This window comes from Typopeltis vanoorti, chromosome 21, assembly GCF_054136105.1.
Source record: "Typopeltis vanoorti isolate ZY-2024b chromosome 21, IOZ_Tvanoo_1.0, whole genome shotgun sequence".
Taxonomy (NCBI): domain Eukaryota; kingdom Metazoa; phylum Arthropoda; class Arachnida; order Uropygi; family Thelyphonidae; genus Typopeltis; species Typopeltis vanoorti.
In genome coordinates this window covers 77,943,147-77,963,873 of record NC_143569.1, presented here as the reverse complement: position 1 = coordinate 77,963,873, position 20,727 = coordinate 77,943,147, and the positions used below count along the sequence as shown (strand labels likewise).

Below are 20,727 nucleotides of genomic sequence, written 5' to 3'. Positions count from 1 at the left end.
AGATTCATGAAGTTTCTTCGTGCTTATGCTTATATTTAGGCATAGGATTAACAATGGAATTAATTTATTGTTAAGTATAATATACATTGTAACCAGGCAGAAAACTTTCCACAACTAACTCTCGTTTAGAGTATTTAATAATATGCATGAAATATTCTTTCTTCTACTTCTGTATAGAAAACATATGATTTCCGCATTAATTTAACCTTCGTATCTTCCTGAGTTTAGCTCCTACTGATGTGGTTCCAGTGGAAGTGGTCTTGACCATTGCACTCTCATGACATAGATTCTACTCACATGGCCTTGATCAAGGTTCTTCGGGATTCTTCATTCTACTCAGTGGTAGGTTTTGGCCTGTCACTGAAAGGAACCGCCGCCAGTATCTTGGGGTGATTAAGAATAATTAATGAGTTAAAATGATCCTTTGGGTTGCTCACGGAGGTTAGAGTAATCTGAAAGATCACCTATTTTTTTTTGGTAAAGATCTCATTACTTACAAAATGGTCTGGATAATGACCATTCCCATAATGTTTATACATTATGGGAGATTAAAGCAACTAATCTGAAGTTGATAGCCTTTATATACTAGTGGACTAGCCATGAAGTTACTTCAGGTTTATGCTTACGCCTGGTAATATTAAAAGAAAAATAGAACTTCTTGTCAAGTCTTATAAAAATTATATTAAGCAATTTAGCTATTTAAAATAAAACTACATTAAATATGCATATGAATAGCACATAACTTGATAAACAAGCACTCAAAGTCTACTAAATCTAATGCATGGGATTAGCAGACAACTCAAACGACCAAAAAGTATCATATTTGGATTCTCCTCTAGATATATATCTTAATGTGCATACCGACAAATTGTATTTGGAATCTTATAGCACAGTTGGATATACAGTTTGTGTGCTAATGGTTAGAGGGAGAAAACCTGCTCAAGAGACCAAATCATCTAGTCTCTGTTTCCAAATGATGAATATACCGTCCATGTACCAGACGTGGTTTCAAAAATAAAGTTCAGCATCCCAACAGGGATTGACAAGAAACTCCCCTTTCTGGGTGTTTTAATCAGTAAGGAAATAAATGGTAGCATATAGTTGAATGTCTATAGGATGGGTTCCTGTAGACTTCTATTGGATTTTAAGATTGGATTACCACTTAATGGAGGCCTGAAGCGGTGAAAAGCTCCATGTTTGGTCTCTAAACATTGTTTCCAGATTATGAAAAAAATAAATAAAAGGTACAAAAAATATACAAAATAAATGAAACTTGAAAAAAAAATACTTATCTCAGCCCTAGTGATAATGTATTTTTTAGTCTTTCATGGGTAGAGGTCACATAAAAAATCTTGAATGATCTTTGGAAGCCATCATATGCTCATGTAGTATAACTGACTTCGAATAACTATTTGAAAACTATGCTTAATCTAATGCATTGGATTAAGAAGCTTTTTAGACTTAAAAAACAAACAAAGAAACAAAAAGTTTTGTTTTTTGTTGCAGAAGAAATCAAATTAACTTATCTCGTTGCTTTTTTTTTTATAAAGTTTTATTACGTTTTGAAGCTGTGTCACTGTAATATCTTTAATAATCCAGAGGGATTACAACAAAGAGTAGAAGGCAAGAGGGGATGAACCAGAGGCCATCCCTGGAAGTTGTGTAACAGTCTGATGAAGAGGAATAGATTTTTTAGAAGGAGAATTGTCAGTGCATTACCGAAATATATCGTTAATGCAGGGAGTGTTAAGTATTTTATTCTGCCCATTCCGTGAAGGGTGTAATAATAATAATAATAATAATAATAATAATAATAATAATAATAATAATAATAATAATAATAATAAGTATACATAATCCTATAAACGAGTGCATTCCTGTTATCTCACTTATTCAAAAAAAAAAAAAAAATAGTTTTCTGAAAATCATTCATCTACTTGTTATCTTTTCTTGCACAAATATTCAATGCAGATCTACGTACTGTAAAGTTGCAGTTATCCGAAAGTTATCTTAACTTCAGATTAGTCGATGGCAGATCAAACAAATGTAGAAAGTGTTCTACAAAAGATAGTTACTTGCTGTTAGAAGATACAGTGACTGAGTTATCTGTAGAAATGATCGATTCATTACAACACGCATTAATACAACGTCTGAACAATTTGCGGAAAGAAATTCTACTTATACACTGGTGTCCGTATCACAAGTCAAAAGTCAAGTGTCTGTTCCGGATAGATATCATAGAAACATGAAACGATTGTATAAAAGAAGAGATGTATGTCTGCGTAATGTTTAAAAAAAAAAAAAAAAATCAGCTAACGCCTAATGTTTTCTTGTTTAAATTTTAAGAGAGCAGATCATTTTAAAAAATAGTGTTTTTAAAATAATTATATAATTGTTACATAAAGAATGTTTTTTTCCGCAATTTTAATATTATTTCTATAAATCGTTTTGTGTTAAAAGTTAGTTTTTTATTAAAACTTTTAACATTTCGGAGATTCCTTTCTTTGATAGCGCATGCGCATGTAAAAATTAAGAAGGATGCAGCATCTAGAGCTCTGCAGTTTTCATTGATTTCATGTTACATCTTGAATATTGCTCAATCTTACTACGTACTGTAACGTTGCAGTTATCCGAAGGTTATCCTAACTTCAGATTAGTCGAGGGTAGATCAGATAAATGTAAAAAGTGTTCTACTAAAGATAATTACTTGCTGTTAGAAGATACAGTGACTAGTTACCTGTAGAAATGATCGATTCATTACAACATGCATTAATACAACGTTTTTCAAAGTATAGGCCGCGTGGTTTTCCTTGAGGGCTGCTAATAAAATCCGAGGAGATTTTATTAGCAAATAAATATTTTTTTTTTAAATATTAGTTAGCAAATTTTCAGATACAGTTTAGAATATGATATATTTAAAATCCCATTAATTAAAAATTCTTTTACATAATTCGTTTAATTTCAATATAATAATATGCATAATATTTTGCGTGTGCTCTATATCTCAACTAACGAGTGTAGTATAATGATACATAAAATCAGCCACCTGTGGAGTAAAATATGATCTATGGGTAACGGGAGCTAGTGAGTTTTTGAGCCTATCCTTTATCCAAGTGAACTGCAGCCAGAAAAGTTTGAGAAACACTGCTTTAATATGTCATAAGTGTTTTGGGATTGAATGCCATAAGCTGAGGGACAGAAATAAACAGTCATTAATTCTATCGAAAATACCTGGCTTTTGGTGTTGGAATCCGGCGGGAAAGAGGATTTTGAATAGGCAGATCCGATGTACGAGTATGTTACAAATAAATTCGGATCGTGTCAGTACTGCTCTGTCAGTGTTACTGAATTAATATTCACAACAAAATAAAATAAATCAACTAACGCTTTTATCTTCCACAGGGAGCAGGCAGAAATCCTTCTAACTTTTCTGACAAGAGAGAGAGGGGCTAGCGACCAGCGTCCGTCTTACAAACCTTCAACGACAGTAAGCCAAAGTCAACGCATCAAGTATTTTTAGGGAAGAGAGAGAGAGAGAGAGAGAGAGAGAGAGAGAGAGAGAGAGAGTGATACGGAAGATACCTGCCGCCATCTTGTAGCCATAAACTATAACACTCATATTGTTGCCTGTAACAGAGTGAGTTTTGCAGCCTTTTTTTTTTTTTTTTTTTACAGCTACCGTGTTAAAATCAATTTTCCAGTTAAAAAGCCATACCTGCCAACGCCACAGATCAACTAACACTAGAACCAGCCAAAGAAAGGCTTGAGTACTAGTCTAGTTTACAAGAAGGGGATCTTGGGATGATGTTGGATAGGGATTTGCAATTCAGAGGACATATTGCAAGAGTTGTCAAAACAGCTCAGAGGATTACTTGAATGCTAAAGTACACATTCACAAGTAAAGAAAGGGAGGATATTATCCTTTTTTACAAGGCTATGATTCAGTCATATGTTGACTACCATGCACAGATTTGGTCAGCTGCATTTCTTTGAGGATTGGGAGGTGTTGGTGATTATTCAGAGACGAGTGACCAAGCTGGTGATATGTCTATGGAATGTTCCCTATGAGGATAGATTGCAGTACAAAAAAAAAAAAAAAAAAAAAAAAAAAAAACACTTTTTTTTTCCCTAATCAGTAACAAATTTATTAATAAATACATTTACATATTAAAAATTGCTTTATTAAAAATATTTCATCCTCACCACGAAAAAACACCAATAATAAAAGATTTGTATCAATAGCAATAACAAGTGCAAACGAATATCGCAGTGTATCTAATAACGTAACGTGCAATGACAGCAAACGAATATCGCCGTTAGATCGCAGTGCATTTGTTTCCTGTAACGATTATTGAAAAAATATTATTCTTTTCATATTTTCAACAGTGACACTCGTCATAATTCATCCTTGTATCTATAATATATGAATAATTATATATTATTTTAACAAAATAAAATAAGATTTACAGAAATTAGTTCACCAGGCACACACACCAATAATAAACGTTTCATATCTCAGAGAGATAAGGCACAAACTTACTAAAGATACACTGCCCTTTGAGCAGTTACAGTTGGGAATGACAAGAGAAAACGAATATCGGCGTTAGATCGCAGTGCATTTGTTTCGTAATCTAAAGCGTTAATCGAACAATTCCAATTAACTATTCAATCAATGTCAAAATATAAGCTGTAACCTTTAACATGTTGTACTGCATTTATATAATGTTGTAAGCATTGTTATTATTTATAAACACAAACAAAATTTAATTTCTTCAATTTTTCCATGGGGGTGCTGCAGTGTCACAGTGCTTATGTACGGGCAGCCACTGGGTGTGTGTGTGGGGTGGGGTTGCATGGTTTAGCTGACAGGTGAAGGAGGGAGATATGATAGAAACACATAAGTTACTAAAGGGATTCTATAAGATTGACACAACATTTTTTCAATAGATGGGGAGTAGGAGAAGTTGTCTAAGAGTGTGGTTAGTAACGGTGCACAGAATATGTTCTTTACTTGGGGAGTGGTGAATGAGTGGAATGGGTTGCCACTCATTGCGATTGTGGGAGGTGGTTGTGAGCACCCCAGCAGTGAAAAAGGTTAAGGAGATGTATTATGGGTATTGTGTTAATGAATAGAGTGGGTCTGTTGCGATGAGTCTTTTGATTTCCTGGCGTATTCATATGAATAATAATAATAATAATAATGTTAATGAATGGCACAAAATTAAATAGTTTCGACAAATAGTGAACCCATCAGGGTAAAAGTATCCATATATGTTTTAAATATTTACTGTGATGTATATATTTATTCCGTTAGTAAATGAATCCCATGGGTCAGCATTAAGTCCTTTCCTGTTTAATATTGTGATGGAGGTGGTGACAGAGGAGGTGAGAGAAGATGCGCCTTGGACTATGTTGTATGCAGATGACATCGTGCTGTGTGCAGAATCAAGAAAAGAAGTGGCAGCTAAACTCGAAGGATGGAGGAAAGTACTGGAAGAGAGAGAGGTATGAGACTGAGCAGAGGTAAGACAGACCATATGTGTTGCAAAGTGATGGTAGCCAGGAGACAGATCTAGAGATGGAAGGACATGTCATCAGGAAGGTCAGTGACTTTAGATACTTAGGTTCAACAATGAAAGAGAATGGTGAGGCTGAGAAGGAAGTGGGATGCAGGATGGAGGAACTGGAGAGAGATAGCTGGAGTGCTATGTGATAAGAGGGTACCGATCAATCTTAAAGGCAAAATCTACAGGACAGTAGTGAGATCAGCTATGACATATGCTATGGAAACTATGGACCTGAGGAAAAATAACATCAGCAGGATGGCGGTAGCGGAGATCAGAATGCTTAGGTGGATATGTGGTGTGACCAGAAAGGATCGTCTGAGAAATGATTATGTAATGGGAACGGTGACAGTTACGAACTTAGGTGCAAAGATACAGGAGGCCAGGTTGAGATGGTTTGGTCATGTGATGAGGAGGGAGGAAGAGTATGTGGGAAGAAAGGTCATGCAGATGGATGTGCAGGGGAAGAGGAAGTGCGGACGGCCAAAGAAGAGATGGAGGGAGATGGTGTAGGAGGACTTAATGATGAAGAACTTGGATGCGGCTACAGCCCAAGACAGGAGGTCGTGGAGGAGACTCACCACAAACAGCGACCCTACTTAAGTAGGAAAAGCTGCAGAAGAAGAAGAAGTAAAAGAATCCCTGTGGAAACGGTGTTTGCATTGATAGTGCTAGACTGTCCAATGAAAGACCATTCTAAGTTCAATTCTAGTTGCAGACTAAAGATATTTTCTGAGACTATTTGACCGATTCCCGAATTAATATGAATCTGACACTTGCAAATGAGATTTTTCTCCTGGAAGCGTAAACTCAAAAAATCGGCCATAGAACTCCAACTATTTTAGCTCATAATATAAAATGTTAGAATAGTAAGATGGCAGCAATTGTCCTCTCTATTCTCCTCCTCAGAGATCAATAAAAATATCAGATAATCTTAGTTCAACAGTTTTGTGATTAGCTAACAGTGAAGGCTAGTTACTCACTAAGACTAGTCTTCATTGCATTAATTGAGGCTACGTAGCGTCGCCTACTCATCATGGAGAGAAGTTATCAGATGTTTTTAAGCAGAGGCGTAGCTAGAGGGGGGGGGCGGCGGAAGGGGAGGTCCATCCTGGGCGGCACTTTGAACATTTTTGACTTTTGCAATTAATTCTAAAATACAGTCTCGAGAACTCAGTTCCAACTATTGTAATACTACAGCGAATTTTCCTGACAATTACTGTAAGTGTTATTAGTTCTGAGAGGAGGTTTTCTAAATAAAATTGAATAAGAATTATCTACATTACTATGAAATAGATTTCGACAATGTCATCGACAATTTTGCTAACAGAAAAGCAAGAAAAATAACATTTCGGAATGTTGAAATTAAAGTTTTACTTCAAAAATAAACATAGTGTTTTAATTTATTTCCCTATACGTCGTTTTGACTTTTTGTAGTATTTTTGGTGTGTATTGAGAGGGGCAGCAAAAGCTCTAGCTACACCACTGTTTTTAAGTTATATTATATATCATTTATTATTATTGTCATTATTTAATTAATTTATTTTTTCAAACTATATAGTTAAAACAGTTAACTAGTAACCAACAATAGTAGTAGTGTTTGCTTCATTTTACTTTCTTCTCACTTTTAGATATCCATTCTCTGCGTTTGGTCTGAATGGGTTAAAATTCTTAGGGAGCCTAAAGAGATATAAAAACCAATACACACTAAATTTTCAAACCTATTGCACTGTGCAACCTTTCAAAATGTCTGCAACAGAAGCCACCACTCTGCACTTTATGTTATTAGTCAGAGCCCATCCATGAAAGGTAAACTTATACCTTAGTGTTGTTATCATGGATGGGCTAAAGGTGAGATACTCTGGAAATCTTATTCTAGAGCCCAAATATGGAAATTTTTAAGCTTCTTCAGGACTCCAGTAGGCAATATAAGGGTCTCACACCAGGTAATAAAATTCATCTGCTGCCTGATGACATTCACAGACAGCCATGGCCACTTTGGGATTTAAACCTACAATCTGTTGGTTGAAGAACAGGTGTGCTGTCCACTTGGCAATTCTGGCAGGCCAATCTGTACTGGGTTATATTAAAAACATAAGAAAATACTAGATTTCAAATTTTAGTAGTCCTCCTCCTCCTAGCAACTTGACCACAAACTTTGTCTGCTGCAGCCCATCTTTCTCCCACCCAATCTCAACCATATATAAGATACTACAGTGATGCTATTTGGGACATTATTGATTGAAAATTTTTAGACTGCATACACTAAAAAAGAGAAAGAGAGGTGATACGATTGATACAAACTTCTGAAAGGGTCATACAGGATTTCAGTTGATGGAACTTTTCATTTTATGCAGGGTGGGGAAAAAACAAGAGGGCATCATTGGAAGCTAAGAATGAATGCTGTCAAGAAAATGGGAAGAGCTAGATTTTCCTCTCATAGAGTGGTGTGTGATTGAAACGGATTGCAAGTGAATGGTGTGTGTGTGCAAGTAGTTGGAATGAATTCAAAAACAAGTATGATCATTGGTGTAGTATGTGACATTCCTCACTGTGTCCCTGAAATTCTGAAGGTCTCTCTTAATAATAATTACTGTATTATTATTATTACTATTACCTTCTGGATTTCTATGCCTCTTTTCCATGTTTCGATTATTCCCTTGATTTCTCTGAGCCAAAAACTTATTCTGATTCTCATAAATGAAGTTATTCTTCCTGGGATTAATGCCTTTATTATCCCTTCCAATGATGATCCCTAACTAATATAAGTCTTAGTTTTTAAATGCCAAAACAGTCAAATCTAAAAATAGGACATACCCTTAGTGGCTCAGTTTGCGATATAGCCAATAATAATAATAATAATAATAATAATAATAATAATAATAATAATAATAATAATAATAATCAGTTAACGTCTTTTATTGCCTTATAGGGAGTAGGTGAGAATGAAAGAAAAGAATGAAAAGCTGAGGCCATTTTAATCCTACGGAGACTGAATGGGCAGATCAATCTCCATTGTAGCCAATCAGGGGTGTGTGGCCCATGACTATCACTAATTATAAGCAGCAACCGACGAATAGACGGACAAACAAGTGCTGCCATCTCTTGGTATCTAACCCTAACCGGATATGTTATTGTCTGAAATAATGTGCTTCTATGGTAGATTTTTTGAGTTTATGGGACGATAAATCCGAGTTTCCCAGATAAAGAACCCACTTGTCCATGTCAGAGATCGACTAACTCGGGAACTGGTTGAAGAAAGGATTAGAAAAAGTTCCTCTGACATGGGCAATTGGGTTCTTTCTCTGAGAAACACAGATTTATCAACCCATAAACTCAAAAAATCGACCTGCGAAGGTAGACTTAAGTTCAAGTCTAGTAGGTAACTGGACTTGAACTTAAGTCTACCTTTGCAGAGGATGCAAGCATCACTTCCACTGAGCTACACAAAAAATGCAGATAGCTAAATATTCCTTCAGAATGGCAAAATTAACAAAGCTTGTCTTCTCAAGAGAGCTGAGTCCTTGTCCCTTGCCAAGGCTGTTGGACAAAAATTCTGTGCTAATTTGTTTCCCACCAACCTTCATCCTGGTGGAACAATGACAACATCAAATGACAAAGCAAACCTCTTTGCATCTGTGTTCTCCTCCAATTTCTGTATATGAACAAGGCAAATATCCCTCATTGTTTTACAGACCACCTTCATACATATGCCTCCTCTGATCTTTTGACATAAGGGCATTAGAAAATTACATATTGAATAGCCTTGCTATTGCTAGCCGCTGCTACTTATGGCTCAGTTAAGTAAGTTTGAGCGCGGTTAGCAGTTGGAAGGGAATAATCGTTCGATGCTATTGGCATACTTTCCCTCGATGAGTCTTTGGACTCCCTGGAGGTGTCAAATAATAATAATTACTTCCGTCACCACATTTTGCGACTCTACTCTATGTAGAAATTTTTTTATATACATCTTCGTATGTTGATAGGGACTTTATGAGATCTTTTATTCTTGTCCGCCTGAACGAATTTAAAATTTCAAAAATCATTCTTTGAAGCTTCTATTGCTCTATTTATTTTATTTTATTTTATTTTTGACAGCATTTAGGCAATTAGTCTTCATTTTTTTCAGCTTTTACTGATAATGAGCTCAAGTTGTCATTGAATCAGAACTTCTGGGATTTTGTGCCCTTTTAAATTCCATCTCTCATATTAATGTCTGTAATAGTGCGAATTCTATGGTAGATTTTCTCAAGATATAAAGTTTAAAAAAATCAGCTTGCCTGTATTATGATCGATTAATTTTTGCGATTCTAGTTTTGACCAGAATCGCACATATAACGGTCATTTTGAGAGTTCCTGTCAAAGTATCTCTATAGAAACAAAGACCATTTTCCCATGGCTACATAATGAGCCATCAGCATAAAGTCACTTGATGTAATCATAATTAAATCACTAAATATCAATATCACAAATAATGTTAAAAATAAATATCAAGTCATATTTATTTATAAAAAATTTAAATGTTTCAAATTATGATGCGCAATAACAATTACAGACAGTCAAAGTATCTCTATAGATCTGCTAATAAAATTCCAAACCATATTAATTCTCAGTGTTATTTCAGTTATATAAACCAAAACTAAAGAAAGCAGTCTTAGTCATATTTCATTATTACTTTTTTTTTTTAGTTCTATTTCATACCTTGCATTTTACTCTGAAATACGTAAATCACTATTGTTTTGTTTATTTTAAAAAACTGCAATTATAGCGTCTTTTTTTTATTTTATTTTATTCTTAACTTCGTCACTATATTGTAAACTCGACATCGGTAGAGGGCGTACTTTCACATGGATGAGGAGGAATTGCATCTTCCTGTATTATCGAGATTGTTAGATATTTGCGTAATCTCTTGTTAAAAAAAATGGCCGTGGAAATTTCAAGACCCCTGATGAATACTGACTATTTTTAGCAAGGTAAATGTTCATCCTAAAGTATAAGCTTATGTAAGACTAAATGAAATGTAAAATGCGTATTAGCATTATTTATAGTGCAATTCCCTGGGATGCTTGAGATGTATTTTTGTTACGTTACGTGAACTGGCTTTTGGATTGTGATAACGCATTTCAGGTTATCCAGTTTTATGACAGTTCATATTGGTTAACACTTTAAATGAAATTATCATTATTATTATGCCGTACTAACAGGAATTCAAATAATGTGTTGACTGTTTTTCCTTACCTATATACTCAACAGTAATGTGGAGAAGCTACATATACAGGATTAACCTATTTGGCCATACTTCAAAAGTGATCGAATAGAATTGCAACGTGGTGTTGTATTCTTGCACACGTAACATCCTTGGTCGATAGTCATTTAAACATTGGAAATGACGCATTGCTGCTGTTTTTGGCTTTTTATAAAAAAGAAAAAAAGGTGTTCCCATTTATACATTTAATCAGTAACATTTATTTACTTATTTAGTAGAGTATATGATGATACATAGGTCGTGAGGTCCATACAAGCAGGTACGGCACAATCTTATGAAACCAGTATAATGGTATTGGTTTGTAATGTTCTTTTATGTAAATTGTATGTTTCCTTGGTCAGTTAGCGGGACGAAAAACCTGAATGTCCGAGAGAGTGAAAACAAACAAACAAAAAAACTGCTACCTCCTATGAGACTGGCGAACTCACTTTCAACCCAAAAGCCCTGAAAAAGTTATTCGTTTCCTAGACGGAATTCAAAACCAGGTCTTTCCAACCAAAGGGCCTTGTTGAAACCGACTGAGTAAATATGACAGATATGATGGATATAATTCAACGTCTATATATTCTGTCAAGTTAACTTTAACAAAGGTAAGCCTCGTTTTAACATGCATGTAACTAATGCATATTCCCGAATTGTGGAGTTATGCAAGGGAAAGGCAACAGATGAAAATAAGTTAATCTCGTGAACAGTGTAAGACCAGTTGAATATAGATTGCTATAGATATTATAATTTATAGGATTAATAAGCATCTCAGATTATTATTCAATTCAAATATAGCCTTCATTATTTAAGATATACAATTTAATATTTTATTAAATTATTACACTCATCTAAATCTAAATTGCTATATTTTATTTTATTTAGGGTCATCATGCCCCATCATCACTGCTGTATTACTGGATGTCGGAGTGATAGTCGTTATTTCAAAAGAAATCCTGGTATACCACCAGTCAAATTTTTTTGTATTCCTAGTGCTGCTTCTAAAAGAGCACTTCATAATCAATGGCTTGCAAAAATAAGGAGGCCTAACCTTAACATTTCTCGCAATACTCGTATTTGTTCATTACATTTTGAAGATGGACAACCAACTAAAGAAAATCCTTTACCAACTTTACATCTTGGCCATGAACCACAAGGAGATACAGGAAACAGACAGTCAATACATATGGATGCAATTAAAATCCGGAATGAATCTAAGTATAAATCTGAAGTTATCGCAAACTTGACAGGAATTACAGATAAATACAACTTGGAGATGGGTAGACAAAATCAATATTCATCATTGATTTCATATTGTGATGATGAGGATCAGTGTGGGGACTTTAATATTGAGGCTGTCACAGTAATTTCTGAATATAAAATGACTCAAACTGATCCTGAAATATTGAATTCCAGTCATTCACAAGCAATTCAAACAAACTTAGAAGTTAAAAGTGATTCACCATGCTCAAACTGTTTGCATTTAGAGGATAAGTTGCATGATTTGAAAAAACAATTGTCTTCCCAAACACAGTACACTTTCAGTGTAAAGTCCATTCAGAATAATTCAGATAAATTTTATTTTTACACAGGATTGAAGAATTATTCAGCTTTTCAGGCACTTCTTTTAAAAATAAAAGCACATTTTATGAAGAATAATGGTATACAGAATGGTTTTTGTAAAGATGCTGCATGTACTGATCTGTTAGCAGAAAATGAACTTTTACTGTCTCTCATGACCAAAAGACTTGGCCTTCAAGTACAAGATGTTGCAGATAGGTTTGGGATATCAGTAGCTGCAACAGAAAAAATATTAAGTGCCTGGTTGCCTCTCTTGGAAGAAGTATGCATATTACTAGAGTAAGTGATACAAAAAATAAGACCAAATTTTGTTATGTTACTGTGAAGATACCTGTTAAAAACAAAATAAATAATGGGGAAAAGTCGTTTATGGTATAGATTATATTTTTTATTGGTATTTCTGTACATTGTGTTACAGAGTATCAAAATAATATTAATTTCATTTGTATTTTGGTTGTACATTATATAATTGCTTAGACAGATTTATATTTTGTGTACTAAAAGTCTAAAATTTTCTTTAACAGCTTTTTAAATATAAATATGACCAACAAGGCATATGTAGTCTGTGAGTAGGATGTTCATAGGGGTGTGAGCTTCATATGGAAGGTGCCTCTCTACAGTGATGGTGAAGGCACTAAAATATTATCATCATTTTAGCAGATTTCTTTGTTGTATTGGATTTTTGAAATACCAGTTGATAGCATACTGGTAAATAATAGTACAAAGACTTTCTTTTTTTCTAAGTAGATCCTTTCTAGAAATATCAGGCTTATGAATTCCTTCCCTTAGGAAGCCCATGCATATTTAAATATTTAAATAATGTTCTTAAGAAATATATAGAATAAAATATTTTTGATGTATACGTTTTTCTTGATGTCCTGTAAAATTGATTAATTTCATTGTTTATTGCATTTTTATATTCATTATTTATAGTTTATTCAAGTAATTTATAGTAATTGTAAAAAAAATTAAATGCCTTTAATTTATTCATTTCAAAGGAGATTTCTCATTACTCTAGAAAGGAAATGATGGGTGAGCTATTCAGAGAGAGAGAGAGAGAGAAAAGATGTAACTACAAATACCTCCTGATAGACAGCCATAAAATATTTAATTTTTGTGCTTGTGAGTGTATGTATATGCATAAAGTTTGTAAATATATATTTTAGCCAAGACTATATTTATACAAGTAGATTACATAGTTGATCATTGGAACATACTTATGAGAAAGCTTAAGTTAGAAATAGTATATAGTATCAAATTTCCCCTTTTCTCTCATCTACAGAAACCCATTAAAACTTTCTAAGTCAACAACTGTCATCAGATTTTTACAATGTAGATTTGATTATATAGAAAGTAATCCAGAAACAGATGCTAAATGGTAAAAAAATTAGTTTAAGATACTGAAAATTATTTCTGGTAGAGACTAGATTGAGAAATTGTTAAAAAAAAATAGATTGTATAATCCAATAGTTATCAATAGAAAACTAAGGTTCTTCGTTACTATTTCATATTTCTCAAGATAGCTATCCAGTTTCTTCTATTCAGCAAAATGTATAGTATATTTTGAGATCAAATACAATATTTAGATTGTAAGAAAAGTGTTGTCATTATAAAGCTGATATCTAGGAAAAATCTTATATTCAAGATAAAAGCATAGCAAACTATTTACAACTGAAATTAGATTATACGAATTATCTTATTGTTTTAAATTGTTTTTTCCTGAGTGATTTTTTTCAAGTCCAGTACAAAATCAACACCTATCTTGTTTAAGAAATGAAGTATTCTAATTTCAAATTATAGTTATTTTAATTTCATTCATTCTATAAAATACTTGAATATAATATTCTGAAGATGTGGTTTTCTTACTATTAAGGACTATTTTCTGCATCTTAAAATACAACAAATGAAACTTTTTTGCTTGATATTTTTTTAGTATTGTAAAATAAGGAAAAGATATATATATATAAATTTTTTGACAGTTAGCTCTAAATAGAAAGTAAAGTTTATATGTTACTCTGAATTTTCAAAAGAATTATAAAGTTTAAATTTTATTATAATTTTATTCAATGGAATAAAATGCTAAAGTTTGATATAAGGAAGTAAAAAGTGAAAGATTTTTTTTGTCTGTTCATTTAGACTGAGATAAAAGTGTGGTCTAGAAATAAATTCAATGCAATTTACCATTACAAAAGTACTGTTATCATATGTTATGCAATTTCAGTTCGGATAAATGGATTGAAAAGTTTCACCAAATACAGTATTTTTGAATGAAAAGTTGAATACTTTTATTGTATTACATAAAATGAAGACAATACAATAGTATCTTCATTTTATGAAAACATTACTCTATTCTATTGTATTGTCTTCATAAAAGAGCTTATTTTGTGATATTCCATGATGTTTTCAAATAACTAAATCATCAGTATGACTTGTTATAACTATTTGTTATCAGCTTAACATGAACTGTTAATGTCTCCTCTGAAATATTCGTGACATTTCAATTTTTTTTTTCTATGGTTATAGTGATATTGTACTTTAACATAAACTGCTTTGTTTAACTCTCATTTCACTACTTTCAGCTGTATATTCTGACTATTTAACAATTACATCTATAATTATGATAATCTCCCCTCAAAAATCACAAAGTGCCTGTATTTATGTGGATCTTTCAGCTCTTCTCTCAGAGATAAGAGAATAAAAGCTTAAACAAAGTGATAATAATCAATTCTTCTCCTTCTGAAGCACTGGATTAATGATAAGATTCCACCTAGTTTATATAAACAATCTTCTTTGTTATCTTTATTTTAACATATATAATATACAATCCATTTTCTTTTCTTAACAAATATTCTTAGAATTTCAAATAACTGGTCTTTTGAGTTGTAAATAAACTTGCAATTTAATAAAAGGATGAATCACCATATAAAGGACCACTTGCATTCCAAATTTTTAAAAATTATTTAAAGTAATGTTTCCTTTGAGGGTAGATTGAAGGTCTGTGAGCTTATAAAGGCTGGTTCATAGGTAGAAAAGAGGGATATGATAGAAACCTGTGGTTGAAATAAATATCTGAAGAAGGAATCCTTTTTGATCCTTATACAATTCCAGAGTGGAATGATATATATATATATTTTTTTGTAAATATATTTCTATCCAACTGCAGCAATTCATGTTTAGGTTCTAGGATATTGATCTTTGAGCAGCGAAACGTTTTTCACTCTGGTAAATCATTCTGGTTTGGAGCAAAAATTTCCCTCAAAAAATAATGTTCTCATGCACACACACACACACACACACACACACACACACACACACACACACACACACACACATACATATATATATATATATATATATATATATATATATATATATATAATTATTATTATTATTATTACATCCTCCATGGAGTTAGCAAACTCATCGTAGGAGGTTCATTCAACTGACAACATATCTATCATACTGAATCTTAAAAACACTCTCTTCATTAACAACATATTCCAAAAATGCATTCCATTCATTGACAATTCTCCATGCAAAAAATCTACTCTTTATACCCTTCTTCACCACACACTTACACAACTTCCAGGGATGGCCTCTGGTTCTTCCCCGTTCACCTTCTACTCTTCCTATAATCTCCTCTGGATTAATCCAATAAAATCCCCTTACTAACTTAAACATCTCTACCATATTACCTCTTTTCTTTCTATCCACCAAACTTTGCAATTCACATTTCTTCGACCTCTCTCCAAGTGTGCCTTGCCTCCCTTCTATATATTGCACAGCACCCTTTACACCAGTATGGCATATGCTGATAAAGTGCTCATTTAATACTTCCACTATATTTCTGGAACTAGCATTCCAGAGTCGTGATATTGTCTTAGTCACTCTTCTCTTGACCCTATCCCACTGTTTCCACATCATATTGAAAATTAGGTGACCAAATCTGAGTACTTCATAGCATAGCAGCAGTATGATGTGTAGTCTTTTCAATTTTGAGTCGTTACATGGCATGATGCACTTTGCCCATGGTGGGGAGGGGGGGGCTGTTGACTTCGTTCCTAACAGTGTATGGAAAGAATTCCATACACAGACAACTCGCCTAGACAAACAAATTGACCTATAATTTGAAGCCATAATCTTATCGCCCCTTTATGAAGAAGAACAATTTTGCCCTCTTTCCACTCTTTTGGAACTTGGGTCAATCTGACTCATGTTAAAGAGATATGTTAACGCTGTTAACTCCCTGGAACATTTCTCTCATGTCCTACCTTCCCCTCCTATTCACTAAAACTCTGAAAATTGCATCCCTTAAGCTGTCTTCATACTCAACATTCTAAAGACCAGAAATTCTTTTATCTTGCCTCTAAACCATTGTCAACATATCTTCATCCTTTTGAAAAAATTATGACCAAATCTGTGCACAGTAATCCATATGCAGTCTGATCAAAGTCTTATGCAATGGAATCATAACATACTTCTATGTGTCAGTGTCTTCTGCATCATTACCATAATCCATGCTGCCCTCATAATTTTGACAAAACATACCTGAAATTTCAGAAACATCTACCCTCTAGAACCCTCATATCCTCCTCTAAGATATCCCCATCAGCCTTACACTCCGCATCTCATTTTAATTCCAGAATTTTAAAATCTTACACTTTGCTACATTGGGCAGCCTCACCTATTTTCCATTCACCCAGTCTAGTCCTTTTTCAAGCTTCAACATCCATTCTACTCATCTTAGTTCTTCCTAACTTCATATCGTTCTGCAAACATTTGTATATCACCATTCAAGCCCTTTCCAATGTCATTTACATACAATGGGACCATTACTGTCCCAAAATAAATCCTTGGGGCACACTACTAGTGACTCTTTTCTTCTAGGATCACTCCATCCATACACAACTTACTGATATCTATCAGAAGCCAATCTCCAATCCAGTATAATATACTATCCAACCCCATTTGTTCCAGTTAGATTTCCACCATATAAGATGGTAATTAATCAAATGTTTTTGCAAAATCTAAATATACTATGTCTATGCATTCCACTCGTCCAGTGCATGTGTCACTGTGTTATAATAAAACAATCTTCCTTTAGCAAAACCATTCTGTTCATCAAAGGTAATGCTGTTGTTGGCAAACTAGTGCTGAATCCTGATCCTGGTGTTCACTTGCCCAGCAAACAAATTGACCTATAATTTGAAGCCATAGTTCTTATCACCCCTTTATGAAGAAGAACAATTTTGCCTCTTTCTACTCATTTGGAACTTGGGCCAATCTTACTCATGTTAAAAAGGTATGTTAACATGTTAACTCCTTGGAACATTCTCTCAAGACACATGATGATATACCATCAAATCATACAGCCTTATTGACATCATGTTTACTCATTTCCTTGTTTGCCATAAGTGGTTCCTTCTCCCTTCCCACTGCTCTCAAGTTCTGCATGATGTTACATTCACTAGGATGAAATACCTTTCATGAATTACTCATTTAACATCTTTATCATTCTACGGTTATAATGGTTATCATTCTATGATTTTCACTAACACGTATCATTCTTCCATAATAATTTTTTCTTCTGTTGGTTACATATTGAAAACATTCCCTATGATTTCTTTTAACCTTAGCTAACTGCCATTCATACTGCACTTTTGCTACCCTTACCATGCAAGGTACCTTTCCTACTTGCTCTCTGTACTACTTGTGCAACTGATTATTACTACCCATCTTGTGCTGCCTCAATAATGCTTTCTTCCAAATTGCATGCATCGCTTCTTCATTCGTTCCTTTTACAACTACCTTAATTTGACCTCCTGGCTTTGGGAATGCCTTTAGACATTGTCTCTGCCAGAGAATTCATGAACAGGTCCCAAGCAGCATTGATCTCCTTTCCTTTTAATTCTTTATTCCATAATGCACCTGCAAGCTGTACCCTGAACTTGCCATAATCACTGGCTTTACAGTTCCACATATATTCCTTTCTCAAACAGATTCTCATGTGGTTGGCCACCACCCAAGTAATCACTTCATGGTCAGCAACTGGAAGATTTGATATCTCATTTGCAATAATGAGTTGTCAATTGTATTTTCCATTATACTGCCTAAGGTGGTTGTCCCTCAAAACTCAAATTCATTCTTTTTGCCTCCAGATCTCCTAATCACCCATAATGACTGCCCTTTTCTATTAGCCAGAGCAGACCGATCTGTTTATATATTCCCTTTTCATTGCCCTCTACATGGCCATGTCTATAGCAATACCCTTCTAAGCCAACCTGGTTGGCCGAGTGGTTAGCTTACCTGCTCTCCAACCAATAGGTCGTGGATTCGAATCCTGCTATGGGCATGGATGTTTGTGATTGCCTTACCTTGTGTACTGCTATAACCTTTGACATGGCACAGTATGACCTTCACTTTCCTTGCACCATTAAAACCATAAATCATCATCATCACACCCATCTAAATATTTCATCCTATCTACCTCACACCATTACTGCTTCAGAACCACTGCTACTATTTGCTCCTTTCATCTTTATCTTGGATGAGCACAACTCCTCTGTTACCATCAACAGTACCTCTTCTGCTCTATCATAAATAATCTTGCATTTTTTCCAAGACCTGAATGTTGCCCCCTTTGCGCATTATCATAATAGATCGGCTGACATGCCATCCAATCTCACTGCTGTATTCACATTCATATTTCTCAATATGCTGAATACTTCTGGTTTATCTACTTAAGTTCTCACATCAGTGGTTACTGCAGTCCATCTGTGATATTGGAGGTGCCATATGTCCACTTGGATGATACTTTCTTGCAAAGTGATCACTTAGTATTTCAATAATTTTTTTTCCCTACTTTTTTCACTTTCCTACCATCAACAATGATTAAAGGTATTCTTCCATAATCATTCTTTCTCTGTCCCATTACACAGTGAAACAACTCTTTAGGATTCCCTATGGCATGCTTAGCTAATTTTCTCTCACAATCTCATTTATTCCTTCTTATCATGCTAGTTACCTTCTTGCTTGCACTTTGCATCGCCTTATGGGAATGATGCTGATAACTTTTTTTTTTTTTATATTTCCTCTGCAGTGTTTTTTTTTTTTTTTTAATCTTTGCTTTATGATGATTCTCATCCATTTAACTGATGCTTAGTTTATCCTCCTGACCTTGGTATGCAGTCTGCTACTGCTTCCTTCAAACAACTCCCTGACCATTTCTCATGCACTATTGAGTTATGATATTTCTTATGACATAAGTGCATTTCTCATGCACTGATGTCATAAGAAACTACTCATGTAGTTTCTTATGACATAGTAGTGTTCCATGCTGCCTCTTAAGTTTGTCATAATCACTGGTTTTGTGATTCTGCAAATACCCCTTTTTAACTGAGAATTCCACATGGTTAACATACCATGTGGAATGGCCCTTCAGAACACACACAATTTACAGGCAAAAAATACTAGTTGTGGTAGTGGTGGAGGTGGGCAGTAGATGGAGATGATTTGTAGTAGAGGTTCGATGTAGTGGTTGAGACAGTTGTAGGTGTCCTCCCACGATGAGTCTTCGGACTCCTTGGAGGTGTCACGAATAATAATAATAATAATAATAATACTGACAGGAAAAGATGACAGTCGCTGCCTGACTGCCTGCAGATTGGCTACCTTAGTTATGAATACATCATCTGATCCTGTTATCAGATCCATTGTTCTCAAATCCTTGGACTCCTCCATCACATGCTGTTTCTGATAATTATCCTTGGTTCCATCTTGGCATACTCCCTTTCCTGCCTCCAATATATGTTCCTATTGTTGAAGCCTTTCATAATTATCCAGTCTACACTCATCACTCATTGTAGTAATCTGCTAATGTATGCATCCACATCTGTGTACTCCCAATGTATATCACTAACCAATGACATATTGGCCTCTGCCTCACACCTGATAGCCTTAAATGAAACATCTACCCCAATTATAAAATCCTACTCCTCCTTTTCTTTCTTCAGCTGTCATCAGTAATATCCATCTTTCATCCTGTTATACAATACAATATTATTCCATATTGTATCAACTCTCACTGATGTCGATAATTTTTTTCCAAGTTCAGCTAATGCCCAAAACAGAAATAAAGAGGAGAAGCTGACTTCTCCCCCTTTATTTCAGCATCCTCTTGCCCACAGGTACCCTTGTGTGATTGAAATACTGACCCATTCAAATTTGAAACCTGAGAAACTGCACTGCATGATTGTAGTTTCTGTACGCGCACTTATTTTTATCAGGGGTGACTGGAAATGCAACTGCATCCCCCCCCCCACCCCAGCACCTCTA

At 34.4% G+C, this 20,727-nt stretch overlaps 2 protein-coding genes across 2 annotated transcripts in view; one reads left to right on the top strand and one right to left on the bottom strand.

Annotated features, from left to right (window-relative positions):
• Positions 1–3,510, bottom strand: part of tzn (hydroxyacylglutathione hydrolase tenzing norgay) — an 85,338-nt gene extending 81,828 nt beyond the window's left edge. The window contains exon 1 of the mRNA XM_090411698.1: positions 3,386–3,510. The gene's annotated coding sequence lies outside the window, so the exon portion shown is untranslated. The remainder of the gene's footprint in view (positions 1–3,385) is intronic.
• Positions 3,511–10,478: 6,968 nt separating this feature from the next.
• On the top strand, positions 10,479–18,997 carry LOC150095012 (uncharacterized). The gene is made up of 4 exons (XM_090411175.1): positions 10,479–10,537; positions 11,698–12,672; positions 17,281–17,310; positions 18,886–18,997. Exons 2-4 carry the CDS (start codon positions 11,705–11,707, stop codon positions 18,995–18,997), a joined length of 1,110 nt encoding a protein of 369 aa, XP_090267301.1. The 5' UTR covers positions 10,479–10,537; positions 11,698–11,704.
• The last annotated feature ends 1,730 nt before the right edge of the window (positions 18,998–20,727 follow it).